The 13,791-nt window shown below is 42.1% G+C and overlaps 1 protein-coding gene across 12 annotated transcripts in view; it reads right to left on the minus strand.

Moving 5' to 3' along the window:
* Positions 1-13,791, minus strand: part of plxna4 (plexin A4) — a 712,781-nt gene that overhangs the window by 678,321 nt on the left and 20,669 nt on the right. For all 12 annotated transcript variants that reach the window (XM_073066781.1, XM_073066783.1, XM_073066775.1 and 9 more), the window contains exon 3: positions 5,959-6,141. In XM_073066781.1, the coding sequence (XP_072922882.1) occupies positions 5,959-6,141 (183 nt within the window). The remainder of the gene's footprint in view (positions 1-5,958; positions 6,142-13,791) is intronic.

A 13,791-nucleotide genomic window follows, 5' to 3' on the forward strand; every position in this document is an offset into this window, starting at 1 on the left:
CACACACTCATTATCTCTTTCTCTCGTTCTCTTTCATTCTTCCTCTCTCACTCATTCTCTCCATCATTCTCTTATTCACCTTCTCTTTCATTCTCCCTCTCACACTCACTCATTCTCTCTATCATTCTGTCTCTCTCTCATTGACTCTTTCTTTCTTTATCCCTCTCACACTCATTCTCTCTCATTCTCCCTTCCTCCCTCCCCCTCTCATTCTTTCTCTTTCTTTTATATGTTTACAGTTAATACACAAACCAAATAATGGAAACCAAAAAACATTAAACTCCATACAAAAAAAAAGTGGCTGTCACAATGAAATCATAAAACATAATTAAATTCTGGCATTTAAGAATCATTAAATTAAATTTAATTAATTTTATAATTAATTGTTATGACTTTAAAAGCATGATCAACCCATTATCAAAGAATGAATAGAGCTGAAAGGTTAATACAATATTGTACATAATTAATATGCTTGTAAACATTTAAGGACAATATTTCCTTCTTTGCAAATGAGTCAACTGTTTCATTTCCCTTATAGATTAATCTGGTGCTCCACATTAGAACTGCTATTAATCATGTTCAATACAAGTCTACGCAATAACCCGTTTCTGTGATGACGACCTCTTCACCAATACCAACTTCAAGGATGTACATTTTCTCAAGTCGAGAAGGGTGGGGGTACAATAGTCCTTGTGCAAGGCACTTAACAACACATTGCTCTGCGACGTCACCGGTGCCAAGCTGCATGGGTCCTAGTGCCCTTCCCTTGGACAACATCGGTGGCGTGGAGAGGGGAAGGCCTGCAGCTTGGGCAACTGCAGGTCTCCCATACAACCCTGCCCAGGCCTGCGCCCTGGAAATTCCAGGCGCAGATCCATGGTCTCTCGAGACCGACGGATGCCACCACCGCCACCACAACAGGCCAGCACACTAAAAATCCTCCAAGGTATTGAGAATGCCCAGCTCTGCCTCAATCATCAGTCTCGTGCACAGCTCTGATGGCACAGGCTCATAACAATTTATATTGTTTGGCTAACAACTGTCTTCAGCAGTTTCAATTAATCAATTTTAATTACGATTGTTCAAATGTAAAATCCTGTGCCTCAAAACCTGTTTGCCATCCGTGTCAGATAGGTTCCCAAAACTTTGTCTGTTTCTACTCTATAGAGCAGCACATGGCACGGGCAGGCATCATCTTGTGTCACAGAATCTAGCTCACCACCCAATTTCTCTAGGGTTCAATGGATTACCATTCTCCCTCGTCAAAAGCTGGCAGCAAATGGAGAGACTAACTGAAAATTTACACCACCAATTGGCTCCATTTCTGGTGTGATCAAACTCCACCCCTCCTGGCAAAACTGAGCCTGTAGCCCTATAGGACATGGCTCTTTAACTATGCATCGCAGTGCGTTCTAAATACAATAAAGATTTCTGCCTCTACCAGTGTCTCTGACCGTGATCCTTACAAACCTCGGAATGAAAGTAAATTTCTGACAAATTAGAATCATTAGAATAAAGCATTTAACCTTCGACACTTGTTCTGTGCTGGTTAGAAGTTATATCAGTAGCTATAAATTGGTCGCATTTTAAAAATGTGTTTGATTGGCTGAGTTTGGTACTCATTTGAATATAGAGCAAACACTTTACCAGCATCCTAACCCAAGGTCTTAGTTCAACAACATACATTTTATTGAATCAGCCAAGCAATAGAATAGAATCATAAACGCCAACAACACAGAAAATGATCCATCGACCTGTCCGAACTTCCCTTAAATGTAGAAAACAAACCCACATCCACCACTTCCACTAGCAGCTCGTTCCACACTCTCACCACCATCTACTATTGAGTAAAGAAGTTGGTCCTCGTGTTGCCCTTAAACACTTCACCTTTCATCCTCAACCCATGACCTCCAGTTGTAGTCCCATCTAACTTCAGTGGAAGAGGCCTGCTTCCATTTATCCTATCTATATCCTCATAATTTTGTATACCTCTATCAAATCTCCCCTCAATCTTCTATGTTCTAGAGAATAAAGTCCTAACCTCTTCAACCTTTCCCTAGAACTCAGGTCCTCGAGCTCCAGCAACATCCTCGTATATTTTCTCTGCACTCTTTCAACCTCATTTACATCATTCCTGAAGGGAGGTCACCAAAACTGCATACAATTCTCCAAATTAGGCCTCACCAATGTCTTATACAATTTCAATGTAACAATTTCAATAGAAACTGTACTCAATACTTTGATCTATCAAGGCCAACATGCCAAAAGTTTTTTTTTTTAATACAACCTTATCTATCTGTGACGTCATTTTCAAGGATTAATGGATCTGTATTCCCAGATCCCTCTGTTCTACTGCCCTCCTCAGTGCCCTGCTGTTCAGTGTTAGTCCTATCCTTGTTGGTCCTTTGAAAGTGCAACACCTCACACTTCTCTGCAATAAATTCCATCTGTCATTTCCTCAGCTGATTCGGATCCCATTGCAAGCTTAAGAGTCTTCCTCAGGATCCACTACACCCCTAATCTTGGTGTCCTCCACACATTTGCTGATCCAATGTACCACATTATCAACCAGATTGTTGATGTAGATGACAAACAACTAAAGACCCAGCACTAAACAAGAGAAAATCTGCAGATGCTGGAAATCCAAGCAACACACAAAATGCTGGAGGAACTTAGCAGACCAGGCTGCATATTTGGAAAAGAGTACAGTCGACGTTTCAGGCAGAGATCCTTCAGCAGGTCTGGAGTAGGGGTAAAGACCCACTGCAGTATTCCACTAGTCAGAGAGGTAACGTTACACAAATCAATGTTTAATCCAATTTACTACCTCTTCTTGAGTACCATGAGACTGAACTTTCTTGACCAACCTCCCATGCAGGACCTTGTCAAAGGCCTTGCTAGTAACTTCCTCAAAAAGTTCTATAAGATTGGTTAGATATGACTTACCATGCACAAAGCCATGTTGACTATCCCAAATACGTATATATCTGGTCCCTTAGAATACCTTCCAATAATCTTCCCACTGCTGATGTCAGGCTCACCAGCCTACAATTTCCTGACTTATTCTTAGAGCTTTACTTAAACAGAAAAAAAACATTAGCCAACGTCAATCCTCCAGTACCTCACTTGTCGCTAAGGATGACTCGAATATCTCTGCCATGGCTACTGCAATTTCTGCATTTGCCTCCTACAGGGTCTGAGGGAACACCTCGTCAGATCCTGGGGATTTATTCACTCTAATTTGCCTCAAGACAACAAATACCTCCTCCTCTGTACAGGGTCTATGGCATGGCTGCTGCTTTGCTTCAACTGTGTCTATCTTCTGAGTAAATACAAATGCAAAAAAATCTATCTAAAATCTCTCCCATCTCTTTTAGTTCCACCTATAGATTACCATTCTGATCTTCCAGAGGACCAACTTTGTCCCCTGATATCCTTCTGCTCTTAATATGTCTGTTCACCTTGTCTGCCAGAGCAACCTCATGTCTTCTTTTGGTCCTCCTGATTTCCTTTGTAAGAGTTCTCTTGCATTTCTTATACTCCATATGTACCTCAGTTGTTCCTGCCTGCCTGTAATTACTGCTCGGCTCCTCTTCCTTTTTTCATATCAAGGCCTCAACATCCTTTGAATACCAAGGTTCCCTAAACCTGTTACCCTTACAGTTTATTGTGACAGGAACATACAAATACTATTCTCTCAAAATTTCACTTTTAAGGGCTTCCCACTTTCCAAGTACAACTTTGCCGGAAACCAACCTATGCCTTGTCTTGTACTTTAGCTTAGCACCTAACCTCCTGAAGTCACTTTAGAACATAGAATGGTACAGTATAGGCCCTTCGGCCTACAATGCTATGCTGACCCTTAAGCCCTGACTCCCATATATCCGCCCACCTTAAATTCCTCCATATACCTGTCTAGTAGTCTCTCAAATTTCACTAGTGTATCTGCCTCCACCACAGACGCAGACAGTGCATTCCACGCACCAACCACTCTCTGAGTAGAAAACCTTCCTCTAATATCCCTCTTGAACTTCCCACCCCTTACCTTAAAGCCATGACCTCTTATATTGAGCAGTGGTGCCCTGGGGAAGAGGTGCTGACTGTCCACTCTATCTATTCCTCTTAATATCTTGCGGGACCTTGTCACCCTTCCTACTCATGTCAATGGTACTAATGTGGACCATAACCTCTGCTGCTCACTCGATCTGAGATATCCCTGACCCTGGCACCCGGGAGGCAACAAACCATCTGGGAATCTCATTCTCATCCACAGGGCCTCTTTTCTGTTCTCCTAACCAACAAATCCCCTATCACTACAGCTCATCTCTTCTTCCCACTTCCCTTCTGAGCCACCGAGCCAGACTCGGTGCCAGAGACCCAAATGCGATGGTTTTCCTCTGCTAGGTCATTCCCCACCCCCTCCCCCAAACAGTATCCAAAGCAATACACCTATTGTTGAGGGAATGCACACAGGGCCATTCTGCTGTGGTTGCCTATCCCCTTTGCCCCTCCCGATGGATATGCAATTACCCATGTCCTGCACCTTGGGTGCAACTACCACCCTGTATGTCCTGTCTATCAACCCTTCAGCCTCCCGAATGATCCACAGTTCATTCAGTTCCAGCTGCAACTAATGCAGGTCTGTTAGAAACTGCAGCTCAATGCCTTCTTGCAGTTGTGGTCATCAGGGACACTGGTGGTCTCCCTGCCTTCCCACATCCCACAACAGGACCACTCTAGTATGCTGTCTGGCATCCCTACTGTTCTAAATGTGCAGTAAGAAAGAAATAGAGAATAAATAATGAGAAGTACCTGTGGCCTACTCTCCTCACCAAAACCCTGATGAGCCAAATCCTCAACCCCCCACTCTAACACTGGCCCACTCACATAATGGCTGCGCCCAAAATGGTCACTCTGCATAAACCTATCTTCTTTGCATTGGTCCTTGCCAAGTGCCTACTTAAGTGCAATCTGATGTCTCCCCAGGAACTGTGACGCACGAAGTACAGACTGGTCCCACTCACTTCTATTAAACTCTCTCTTCCTCTACACAATCCAGTGTCTCATTGGGACAGCAGTGTGCAAAAATCTACATCCCAAAGTCCAAAATTAACAACTGATGATACTTTATAAAAAAACAAACTATTAGGACCAAGGGACAGTTATTTGTATACTAAGGCATCTTTGAAGACTAGGTTACCTGCTCATTAAGGACAGATGTGAATCGGAGACCAAATAGGTCTTGCATAAGATATAACGTTGGATTAAAACCCACAAGTTATCATTGCACACAAATTTCACAGTATCATGACAAATGATAAATGGAATTAGCATTTCTATAGAACGAGGGCAGGCTACAAAGATAACACTCAAAGTGCCAGCACTTTGAGGACTATACACTCAAAAGTCATTGGCTCTCTGTATCAAGTTATGATACATTTTACGCATATGCTCACTGACTCAAACAACAGCAGTTAAGATGCAAAAATGCCTATAAATTTTGTTGTTTCATTCATAAAAGTTCTCAAGTTGATACAACTCAGCAAATCCCCTCGAGGAATTAATGTTACAGCTCTGCTGACAGGCTTGATTGCCCCTTTGTTGGAAGAGAAGTGGATGCACCAATCTCCTATCCCTAACTCCTTAATTACCAGCACCCGAAGAGCAGTACACAGCCACCAAATTGCATGAATCTAAAAGTCTGAAGATGCTTCAGTATTAGTTATCTCCATTTCAATATCAAGTAAGCAATGTCCATTCTGCAGTCAGGCACCAACATGTTTGCAGTAGAATTCCATAGGCCAATCCCAGAAGAAAAACACCAGGCCAAGAAGAGAGGGGTAGAGCAACAAAACATAGCAACGCTTACAACTTCAGGGTTTCAACACCAAATACCAGCTCAGGCATCAACAACCAAGGGCCTGGGGGAGAGTGAAACAGAAAAGCAGGTTTTCCTACCTTTTTCAGCTTGCCGCTTTTCGTGCCCACAAACACCAGTGAGTGGTTGTTGTAAACATACGAGATCACCGAGCTCATCCTGTCCCGGTCCTCGGAGAAGAGGGGAATACCCTGCATGAGGGTGGAACCGCCTAATGGAGCATTAATGTCCAAGCCACAAAAATTGTCATCTATCGGGACAGGCTGTGAGGAAGATAAAGAGTGCCAATGGTTAAAACTTACATAGAACATAACAGCACAGTATAGGCCTTCAGCCTACACTGTTGTGCCAAAATTTTAATATAACCCTTCCCTCCTATGCAGCCCTTCATTTTTCTATCATCCACATGCCTACGAACTTACTCTGAAATAATCAGGATTAGACTAGCATCTATCTTTCGTCAGGTTGATCTACAAGAGGCAGTATTCCAGGAAAGCAGCCATCATTAGGAACACCCACCATTCAAGCTATGCCCTCTTCTTGTTGCTATCAGGCAGAAGAGGGCAGAGAAGCCCTGAAGACCTATGCTTCAGGGTTCAGTAACAGCTTCTTCCTCACTGCCATCAGGGTCTTGAGCAGACTTGAATATTTTAGTTCTACCTTGAATTCGACTTCCCTTAGGGTGCACTAATATTCAAAGTTCAAAGTGCACAACAAATGTTATTATCAAAGTGTATATGTGTCACCATATACAACCCTGAAATTCATTTTCCTGTGGGCATACTCAGCAAATCTATAGAATAGTAACTATAACAGGATCAATGAAAGGTGAATCAGAGTTCAGAAGACAACAAACTGTGCAAATGCAGATAAATAGCAATAAATAATGAGAACACGAGATAATTAAAGTGAGATCATTGGCTTTAACATTTCAATGATGGAGCAATTGAGTGTAGTTATCACCTTTTAGTCAAGAGCCTGATGGTTGAGGGGTAGTAACTATTCTTGAACTCTATTTTGCTTATATTGTCATTAAATTATGTCTAAATTATGCTAATTTAAGATGATATAATTTATGTTTGTAATGTACAGTGTTGCTGCAGCAAAAGCAAGTTTGTACCCTGGGTATGTATGCCCACAACATTGGGTTTCAACACAAACTTGGGGCTCATAACCTGTAAAGACTGGTCGTAGAATACACCATGTTTCTTGGATGATTTCAGTTCTTTTAGTTTATAATTAACTATTATGGCATGTTGAAGAAATGCTAGTTAACAAAAGATAATGATCAAGGGGTAAAAAGCACTTTTCAGGCATAGGAAGTTGTTATCAAACGAATCCTTTGAAGTTTATAGAGGGATATAGAAGAATATTTCAAAACATTATGACAAAAAGTGGTCATGAAATGACTTTGGCAAGTAGGAGAAAGGAGAATAGTTAAACCTTTTATGTGTATTAGAAGGAGGAGGTTAGCTAAGGAAGGAATAGTTCCACTCAGTAATGAGGGGGATGCTCTATAGAGCCAGGTGGTGTGACCAATATCTTAAATACTTCTCATCATTATTCATCAGGGACAAGGACATGAAGATTGGAGAGTTAAGTAGCTGATATTCTGAGGAAAGTTACAATCAGGATAGAGGAAGTATTAGAAACACACTCTGTGACCATTTTATTTAGTACACCTAAATAATCAGCCAATCATGTGGCAGCAACAAAATGCACAAAAGCATGAAGATACAGTTAAGAGGTTCAATTGTTATTCAGAACAATCAAGAGAATGAGAAAAAAATATGATCAAAGTGACTTTGGCTGTGGAATGATTGTTAGTGCCAGACAGGGTGGTTTGAATATCTCAGAAACTGTTGATCCCCTGGGATTTTCACATACAGCAGTATCTATAGTTTACAGAGAATGGTACAAAAATGAGAAAACATCCAGTCAGCAGCAGTTAGTTCTCCGCGCAAAAATTTCTTGTTAATGAGAAAGCTCAGAGGAGAATGGCCAGACTGTTTGAAACTGACTGGAAGGCAACAGTAACCCAACTAACCTTACAACAGTGGTGTGCAGAAGATCATCTCTGAATGCACAACTCGTTGCACCCTGAAGTGGATGGGCTACAGCAGCAGAAGACTATGAACATGCACTCAGTGGCTACTTTATTAGGTACAGGAGGTACAGGTGGCCACTGAGTGTACTGGCACATATTAGGGTGGATAAATCTTTAGGGTCATACAGCATCTTTCCCTGAATGCCAAGGGAAGCAAATTACGGTAAATCCGGCAGAAATGCTGCTGGCTGGCTGGGTTCCTCCAGCGTTTTGTGTGTTACAGGGAAATGCTCTTCTTTATTTGAGGTAGCACATTTGGAAGGGCAAATTCTCTTAGTACATAAAGAGTAAATGCCAGAACCTCACCTACAGACTATACTAATCCATAATTTCCTGGCAGTCAAAGGTGGATAGTGTCGCCAAAAGGCTATTTGTTATGCTTACTTTCCTAGGACGGGGCATTCAGCATAAGAGTTGGAACATCATGTTGCGTACAACTGCAACATTCATCAGATTGCACTTGGAGTATAGTGTACCTTCCTGGTTGGCATACTATAGGAAGGAGGAGGCACCAGTGGAGAGAAAGTAGATGAGACTCTCCAGGAAGTTGCATTGAATGGACGGGTGAAGTTATCAAGCAGATAGTGAGTGGATTCGGAGTAAAGGGCTAAAAAGTGACCTTATAGAGGTTTACAAAATTAAGAGGAGCAGAATTCAAATTTCAAAGTAAATGTATTATCAAAGGACATATGTCACTATATACAACCATCAAATTCATTTTCTTACAGGCATACTCAAGAAACATAATAGAATCGATGAAAGACTGCACCAAACAGGACAGACAAACAACCAATGTGCAAAAAGCAACAAGCTGTGCAAATACTAAAGGAAAAACAATAATAGATAAATAAGCAATAAATATCAAGAACATGAGATGAAGAGTCCTTGAAAGTATGACTGGAACAGTTCAGTGGGGGGCAAGTGAAGTTGAATGAAGTTATCCCTATTAGTTCAAGAGTCTGATGGTTGAGGGGTAATAACTCAAACTGCTGAAGTGAGAGGTTAAAGATATCAGTGAACACACCAGCCAGTTGATCGACATAGGATTTTAGTCCTCGGCCAGGTAACCCCATCTGGGCCAGAAGCTTTCCAGATGTTCACCCACCTGAAGGATGCTCTCACATCAGAGACTGAAATTACAATGTCATTGGGAACTGTGGAAGTCCGTGAAAGTTCCCTTCATGTTTTGATGGTCAAACTGAGCATAGAAGGCATTGAGCATATCTGAGAGTGGTGCCTTGTTGTCACCTATGTCGCTTGGTTTCACTTTGCATTCAAGCCCTGCCACAGCTGTCAAGCATCCTCCAGTGATTCAGATTTGGCCCAGAATTGCCACTTCACCCATGAGATGGCTTTCCGGGACCACACCTGAACCTCTTGCATCTTACTCAGTTGGCAGACCGGAAAGCCACTCATCTGGCTCTCAGCAGATTGAGGATCTCATGGTTCATCCAAGGCTTCTGGTTGGGGAAGACTGAGTGTTTTTGTGGGGACACACTCGTCCATAAGTGTTACAACTATGATGTCTTTATTCAGATCTACGGATGAGTCCTTGAACATGGCCCAGTCTACCAACTCGAAGCAATCCATAGCCACTCCTCTGCCTCACATGACCACCTCTTTGTCATCCGAATATCTGGTGCTTTGCTCTTTAGCCTCTGCCTGTATGCAGGTAGGACAAGTGATCAGATTTCCCGAAATGCAGTCTGAGCCTGGAATGGTGGGCATTCCTTATCATAGTATATCAGTGGTCAAGTGTGTTGGGACCCCTGGTGCTGCAGGTTATATGCTGATGGTAACTCAGCAGAAATTTCTTCAAATGAGCCTGATTAAAGTCTCCGACTATGATTTGAAATGCATAGGGTTGGACTGTTTCTTGCTTGATGGCAGCATTCAATATCTCAAGTGTCTCATTAGTGTTAGCTACTGGTAGTATGTAAATTGCAGTCAGGATCACAGAAAACTCTCTTGTTAAGTGCAATGGTCACCACCATGTTCGAGCACACAGGGTTTATCATGAAACATGCTGTGCATCCCCATCTTTAGCCTCATCCAAATCAGCAGTTCAGTCTATCCTGTGTATCAAGAAGACTTCTCACCTCACCAATGCATCCAGTATGTCTGGAGTGAGCCATTTTCCTTCAATGCAGCAACCTTGCTCTTAGTTCCTCAGTCTTGTTCTCCAGCGACTGTACATTTTCTCACAAGACTCTGAGTAGAGGGAGTTCCATTCCTCTGTGTTTCAGCCATTTTTGAGTCCACCCCTCCTCCCTCTCTTCAGGTCAAGGTGATGTATATCATCCACCTAAAGGTGCTATACCTGCATGCTTGAGAGTTAAGTCCACCGAATCCATCAGAAAATTGGGAAGTTGTCAGTTCATTAAGATGATAGAAAACTGCGTTGCTTCATGGGGAAACTACAGGCTGTAGGTTGCAGCAGGGGTAATTCGGAAGAGCTATATTTAGAAGATTTGTAAGCAGCTCGCAACACATCACTGTGGCTCACCGGCACTATTTGCCAACCAAAGATAGGATAGAGAGTTGGAATACTTTTCCCGGGGAAAGGGACTTGAGAACAAAGTGGCATATGTTCAGGGTGAGGGGGAAGAGATTTAATCGAAATCCCAGGAGTACATTTTTCACAATGAGGATGATTAATATTTGGAACAAGCTGTTAGAGATGGAAAACGCTATTATAAAGCTTAAAAGGAATTTGCATAGGAATTTGGATAGGAATGGAATAGATGGAGATGGGCTTAATATGATATACAGCTGTGCAAAATGTGGATAGACATCATGGTTGGGATGGATACCGTGGGCAATAAGATCCTATTTCATCAGATCCACATAATATTAAGCGGGTGTGACATGATTTGTCCCCCCCCCCCACCCCGATACCAAGCTACCTCTCTCTGTTGTTAATACTGAATGCAATACCATTCGAAATCCAGAAGGCACAATTGTTTCAACTACGCACAGAACTGCACCAGTACTTTATCCTGGTTGTGACCTTCCCTGCCCGAGTATCATTAGCCTGTATGTTCCCAACCTCAGAATAGAATGTACAATCGCACAATGCATTTCAGGAGGACAACAGAACTGATGGAGCCCTATCCCACTTTACATTTGTCCAGAAAGTCATACTTTGTAAAAAGTTATATTGGTTGAGATGGATATTTGCAAGGACACTGGAGAAAAACAAAACTGGGCAAAATAGAGCCAGAAGATTTATGACTTGAAGAGTTGAGATGGGGATTTATAGGTGTCATCTTTGATTAGGTGCTAAACTGGCAGCACTCCCTGACTGCTGCACACGAAAAGCTGTCTTGGATCGCTTGAGTGGCAAAAGTCCCAAAACTAAAGCAAAGTAGGTTATAAATAGATTATTGACTCATACTGTAATTTAAAACCTTGTGTGTTTAGTACAACAGCCTTCTGTTTTAACTTACACGACTAATCAATACACTATTACTCTCAGTTTCAGAGAGTGTGAGACATCACAATGGAAAAGATAAGTCTCCTCTAGGAATTTATCCTATTCTTTTGTTCACCAGCTAATGAGAGCAAGAGTGTTTTTCAGTATTTTAAACTTTGTACTGTTTGTTCGAAATTAATTATCCTTGAATTGTTCTCTCTTTGACTGAGCAGGGAGAGTCAATTCCCATTCCAAGGATTTAAGCGTGAAATAATCAAGTACTATCCTGCCCTGTCAGATGTTTGATCATTTGAGCGATTGATAGCTCAGAGCACGCTAGAGTTGAGAAGAATGAGGGGAGATCTCATGGAAAGCTACTGAATATTGAAAGACCCAGATAGAGTGGATGTGTAGAGGATGTTTCTTATAGTGGGAGTGTCTAGGACCAGAGGGGACAGTCTCAGAATAGAGGGATGTCCATTTAGAACAGAGATGAGGAGGAATTTCTTTAGCCAGAGGGTGGTGAACCAATAGAATTCATTGCCACAGCTATTTAAAACAGAGATCAATAGGTTCTTGATCAGTCAGGGCATCAAAGACTATGGGGAAAAGGCAGGAGAACAGGGTTGAGGGGGATAATAAATCAGCCTTGACAGAGGGTGGAGTAGACTCGATGGGCCGAATGGCTTATTTCTGTCCTTGTGATCTTATGTGTCATATTTTGAGAGAAGAACTAAATCGGGATCTTGCCAAATCAGAATGTAATAAATTTCTAACAGCACTATTTCAGAGAAGTCGCCAGATCCCCCAATCCAAATCACCAACCAAATTATCTGCCCATTATTCTTGCTTTCCCTGGGATCTTCTGCCCACAAGTTGACTGCCACATTTCCTACATTATGCAGAGCCCACACTCAAAAAAGCACTTAAAACATAGAGCACTACAGCACAGTGCAGTCCTTCGGCCAATGATGTTGTTCCGATCTTTTAACCCATTCTGAGATCAACCTCTCTTCCCTCTTACATAGCCATAGAACCATAGAACATTACAGCATGGAAACAAGCCTTTTGGCCCTTCTTGGCTGTGCCGAACCATTTTTCTGCCTTGTCCCACTGACTTGCACCTGGCCCATATCCCTCCATACACCTCTCATCCATGTTCCTGTCCAAGTTTTTCTTAAATGTTAAAAGTGAGCCCGCATTTACCACTTCATCTGGCAGCTCATTCCACACTCACACCACTCTGTGTGAAGCCCCCACTAATGTTCCCTTTAAACTTTTCCCCCTTCACCCTTAACCCATGTCCTCTGGTTTTTTTTTCTCCCCTAACCTCAGTGGAAAAAGCCTGCTTGCATTCACTCTATGTCCATCTTAATTTTAGATGCCTCTATCAAATCTCCCCTCATTCTTCTATGCTCCAGGGAATAAAGTCTTAACCTATTCAACCTTTCTCTGTAACTCAGTTTCTCAAGTCCCGGCAACATCCTCGTAAACCTTCTCTGCACTCTTTCAACCTTATTAATATCCTTCCTGTAACTTGATGACCAAAACTGCACAATTTGGCCTCACCAATGCCTTATGCAACCTCACCATAACATTCCAACTCTTATACTCAATATTTTGATTTATAAAGGCCAATGTGCCAAAAGCTCTCTTTACAACCCTATCTACCTGTGATGCCACTTTTAGGGAATTGTGTATCTGTATTCCCTGACCCTCAGTTCTACTGCACTTCTCAGTGCCCTACCATTTACCTTGTATGTTCTACCTTGGTTTGCCCTTCCAAAGTGCAATACCTCACACTTGTCTGTATTAAACTACATCTGCCATTTTTCAGCTCATTTTTCCAGCTGATCCAAATCCCTCTGCAAGCTTTGAAAACCTTCCTCACTGTCCACTACACCTCCAGTCTTTGTATCATCAGCAAATTTGCTGATCCAATTTACCACATCATCCAGATCATTGATATAGATGACAAATAACAATGGATCCAGCACTGATCCCTGTGGCACACCACTAGTCACAGGCCTCCACTCAGAGAAACAATCCTCCACTACTACTCTCTGGCTTCTCCCAATGTCTAATCCAATTTACTACCTCACCATGTATACCTAGGGAATGAGTCTTCCTAACTAACCTCCCATGCAGGACTTTGTGAAAGGCCTTACTGAAGTCCATGTAGACAACATCCATTGCCTTCCCTTCATCCACTTTCCTTGTAACCTCCTCAAAAAACTCTAATAGATTTGTTAAACATGACTTACCACGCACAAAGCCATGTTGACTCTAAGACCCTGTCCATCCAAATACTTGTAGATCCTCGCTCTTAGTACTCCTTCCAATAATTTACCTACTACCAACGTCAAACTTACCAGCCTATAATTTCCCGGA

The sequence above is a fragment of the Hemitrygon akajei genome, chromosome 14 (assembly GCF_048418815.1).
Source record: "Hemitrygon akajei chromosome 14, sHemAka1.3, whole genome shotgun sequence".
NCBI lineage: Eukaryota > Metazoa > Chordata > Chondrichthyes > Myliobatiformes > Dasyatidae > Hemitrygon > Hemitrygon akajei.